Raw genomic sequence first — 4,521 nt, 5'->3', positions numbered from 1 at the left:
TATGTGAAACATTAACTAAACGGGATCTGATCGCTGTACTTTGAGTTAGATATGAGAATAAATCGATGAATTATGCTTCGCTAGCATAAATATTTCAAAGAGCTAACAAGTTCAACTTCAAGTGAGCTGAAGCAAATTTGAAAGTGACATTCAGCAAATGAAAGCTTTAGGGACGAATGTGCAATGAATTTGAATTTGACCAAAGTTTGTTTGGCATTTTGTCTTTAATCTGGCAGTTCATTGCAAATAAAATATTCAGTAAATGTGGCGCACTGAAGAAAGCGAGACCGGTAATCATATCTGATTTGTTTATGATTTACAAAGCAACCCGATCTGATTTTGCAAACCTAAGACTAAAGATTGTCCTTGCATAAGGGAGAAGTTTTGAGAACATTTCAATCCGTTCGAAACAAATTAATTTGTAAAGCGTGCGAATGTAAACCAGCTGCACTTGCGGCACGTCTCTCTGGGTTCTGCGGATGATGAAGTGTTTGCCTTAATTAATGATAGAAATGCAATTAATTCTCGATTGTTGCTTTGCTTTGCTCAGTCTGACAGTAAATCTGACAGGAACTTTCTGAAACAAACAGGGAAAAACCTTCACAACAATCAGAAAAGGTTAGTGGGGAAAAGCTTCTCGGTATTGTCAGGGAAAGCATCCACAACCTGACAGAATGGGCTGTTGTCTTGTATTATAGACTAGATAAAGACATTTCTGAGATATTCAGCTTCTCTGTGATGATACAGACCGATCCAGCAGAGACACGAGGCTGTTTGTTCAGTCTGCAAAACTTACACGGCAAAGCAGAGCAAAAAAAACTACAATTTTATTATAAAATATTATGTACATAATGTGAATGTGCACACTGCTGTTGATAAAAAAAATACTGGTTTTAATATATTCATATTTAGATAAATATATATTTAAAAATGAAAAAAATATGTTTGGGATCGGTAGGATTAAAAAAAAAAGAATACTTTTATTTAATAAGGATGCATTAAGATGATCAAAAGTGACAGTAGACACACACACACACACACAAACACACACACACACGTTCTACAGACCCCAAGTTTTTAAACATTTACAAAAATGTTTCTTCCTCCTCAACAGATATTGCTTTCATATCAAGCTCTAAATGACTTAAGTCTTGGAGAATTTGAAAGCCCAGTTTTAAACAACTAGACTTCATTCGCCCCATTGGAAAGCATATTTACATTATCTGAATCGTTCCAGTTTGTCGAAACAGTGCACTATAGTGCCATTCACCATGTAGAAAATAGTACACGTGTGAACAAGTGACCGATTTAAGCAGCAGCTTCAGCGTCTATCTATAATGTAGGGGACGAGATGCTTCAGACACTAGAGAGCATTTGATTGGATAGAAAATCTGATGAGAAGATGAAGTGCAGAGTGATGTCATCAAAATCACTGATCCATATTGGCGGAAGTGAGAGATTGTTGAATGCTTATGTCTTCTAAATGTGAATTTTATCATTGTTTTGGAGCTCACTAGTTAACAGTACGGCTAACATATTCATACTAAAAGCCAAAAAACTTTCATTTTGATTTCATGGGGACTTTAAGTCTTGACTTTATATCCATTGATTGCAGGCTACTTTTTATATCTTAAATTGCAATTATGTTATTATATTAAAATTATAAATTAACTGCAATTACGTAATCAACCAATTGCACACGTGTATTAGGGGGCGACCGATATTTGATTGTCAGGGCCGATACCGATACCAATTATTACAGATCAAGTAGACCGATAACCGATATTTTAAAAGCGATATATAGCCTGTCTGGTGTAAAAATGTAAGTTAATGTCAAAATTAAGAATAACATGTTTTGACAAATACTTTCTTTAAATGATTTTAAACATATCTTTAAATCTGAGAACTGTTGATATTAACATTATTATTATTATTATTATTAATAATAATAACAAAAAAAATGTGCAGGGAGCACCCAGCAGCATTCTGTAAAACTTAAAGACTCTATTTTAATGGTTAAATTAAATTTTAGTGATCAAAAAGCATTTCTTATTAATTAAAATCAAACTTATTCAATTTATTTACAGTTGAACAAAAATTACATGTTTAGGGCCCTATGAAAAAACGAACTTTTATTTTGACGGGTTGCCGTGGAGATCTTTGAGTTTCTGTGTGTTTATGATATGACGATAACTTTTCTCAGTTGAAGCTTTAAAAAGCTCATGAAGTGACTAAGCGGCTCTGGAGATGATGTTTATATCCTCATATAATCATGCGGCTGAGGCTGAAAACAGCACAAGCGTCACGCGTGCTCCAGTGTGTGTGTGTGTGTGTGTATGTGTGGTAAATGAAATCACACGTCTGCACCATTCATTTAGAGACATGCAAGATTCATATTTAAATAGTCTTTTTGCAGTTTGAAATTCGATTTGATTTGTACTGACCTGCTTTTTATTAATTCTTCAAGAAGTTGAAAAATTCCGTGACGTTCCGCTTTATACAGTTAAATTATCAAATAACTTAAATAACATTAAATAACACTAAATAACATTAAATTATTTTATCTGCAAATCGGTTTTGAAAATGGCCGATACCGATAAGCATAAAAATGCTCAATATCGGCGCAGATAATCGGTGGACCCCTAATGTGTATGACCATCTACGGTGGCAACTGATAAATAAAGAAATAAGCCATGAGAGGTAGAGTTATTTCACCACAGGTTAGGCTACGAAATCTCTTACCTGACAAGTCCCGGTTGACCCCTAGAGCGAGGCCGTCTTTGACCCACAGCACCATGCCATGATATCCAGTGATGGAGCACGGCAGGGTCACGGGTTGCCCAGCAACTACCACCAGGTCATGGGGCTGCTGGATAAACACAACACAGCTTCCTAAAACAGAGAGCAAAGAGAGAAAGAATGAGCAAGGGAGGTCACGATTATAAATCATCAAATACAATTTGTCGGAGCTCACTGCCCCCGCCAGAGGATTTACAAAAAACAGCCTTTTACTTGAGGATCATTATTATGGCTCTAGTAAATCTACTCCAACCCCCCAAAACTCACTTTGAAGAGTAAATCTAGAAATTTCAACTTTATGTCACTGGAATCCTTAATAAAGTGCACTGACACACAGAAGTATGAGTGGGTGCCTCACAGTTAGTAAAGCTGAACATGACACTGCTGAGATCCACAAGACTGCAGATCTGCACTATAAATCAGCCGAAGCTCCTCGACTCCACGCTCACTCCGAGAAACTCACTTCCCTGACGTCAAACTCAGCCAGTGCCGGATGACAGGCTCAGGAACGGACGCTCGCATACGGCCGTTCACCTTCAAGTCGAATAGAATGAGCTACAAATGAAAAAGTGCCCTGAAGGTAAGCAGTCTTCAATACGGGAGGTGAAAAGTACGTGTTACCTTTCTCATTAAATAGCAGAGAGAGACAGACTGAGTTATTTTTTGCCATTCGGGAAAGCGGATAACAGCGTCAATAGAAAGTGAATTTGTATTTCTCTGAGAAAATATTCACAGAAGATTCTCTGAGAAAAAAACATCTCACCCTTTCAAGTCTCTTTCCCTCACCTTTTTTAGTCTTTGAATGTGAAAACAGTTGACACATCAGAGGAGCGGAGGAGCCTGGTGCGTCTCCCGAGACCACTTTGGTCGATTTTTGTCTTAAATTCAATAAAGTGCAGCTCTGCGAGGAGCATCTTTCATAAACAGCGCTTGGCCTTGCACTGACTTCTGCGGGACAGCGCTGTAACACAGCGAGATGCCAAGCTTACTGTTCTCTCTGTTAAATCCTGCTGTTTACAGTTAACACCAATTCTCACACATGATCTTAGTTCTGTTAAAGTATATAAAAACATTAAAGCTTAGCATTAAACTTATTTTGTTTGTCAAAACATGTTGAAGGGTGTTTAAAGCACAGCCCACAGGATTCTGTGCACTTTAATAATGAAGTTCTCAGTTGTTTGTCATGTAAATAGCACCTTTGCTTCTGAGGTTTTACCTAATATTACTTGTGAGCAATAAAAATAGACACAGGTGAGAAACTAAGCCCTGTTTACACCTGCTATTAAGAGAAGTTTAGTTCGATCGGATCACAAGTCCTGATTTCTTCAAGCGGAGGGTCTATGGGTGGGTAAATATACCGTAAAACTTCAAATAATAGCCGAGTCCCAAATGGACGCCTGTCTCTTTTACACGCCTGGTGTGGCGACAGGTTTGGGTAAATTAAGGCCGGTCTCAAATAGAGGTCGGGTCTGTTTTTTAGTTTCGGGTTGTATTTAATCTTCAATTAGAATCTTCAATTAATCTTCAATTAATCTTCAATTAATCTTCAAGAAGAACGAGAGGCTTACTGGAACCAAGTAGCAGCTGATTTGGAGGTGGCGGCCTCGAAGCACGAGTACCACACGCTTTATCGAACCCTCCGACGACTGAGCGGGAAGGCTAAATCAACGAACAACAACATCCGAAAAGCCGAGGGCACCTTTGTGCGATCATCGACGGAGC

At 38.0% G+C, this 4,521-nt stretch overlaps 1 protein-coding gene across 1 annotated transcript in view; it reads right to left on the bottom strand.

Annotated features, from left to right (window-relative positions):
* The window catches only part of LOC143745386 (kin of IRRE-like protein 3), an 88,077-nt gene extending 84,837 nt beyond the window's left edge, over positions 1–3,240 (bottom strand). Inside the window, exons 1-2 of the mRNA XM_077237486.1 lie at positions 3,158–3,240; positions 2,743–2,892 (exon numbers count right to left, since the gene is read on the bottom strand). Coding sequence (XP_077093601.1) covers positions 2,743–2,797 — 55 coding nt within the window. The 5' untranslated portion in view covers positions 2,798–2,892; positions 3,158–3,240. The remainder of the gene's footprint in view (positions 1–2,742; positions 2,893–3,157) is intronic.
* Between the last annotated feature and the right edge of the window lie 1,281 nt (positions 3,241–4,521).

The sequence above is a fragment of the Siphateles boraxobius genome, unplaced genomic scaffold (assembly GCF_051911475.1).
Source record: "Siphateles boraxobius isolate OS27281-9 unplaced genomic scaffold, OSU_SipBor_1 200, whole genome shotgun sequence".
In the NCBI taxonomy this organism is placed as follows: Eukaryota; Metazoa; Chordata; class Actinopteri; order Cypriniformes; family Leuciscidae; genus Siphateles; species Siphateles boraxobius.
Note: the sequence above shows the minus strand (reverse complement) of the source record. Positions and strands in the feature narration are given on the sequence as shown.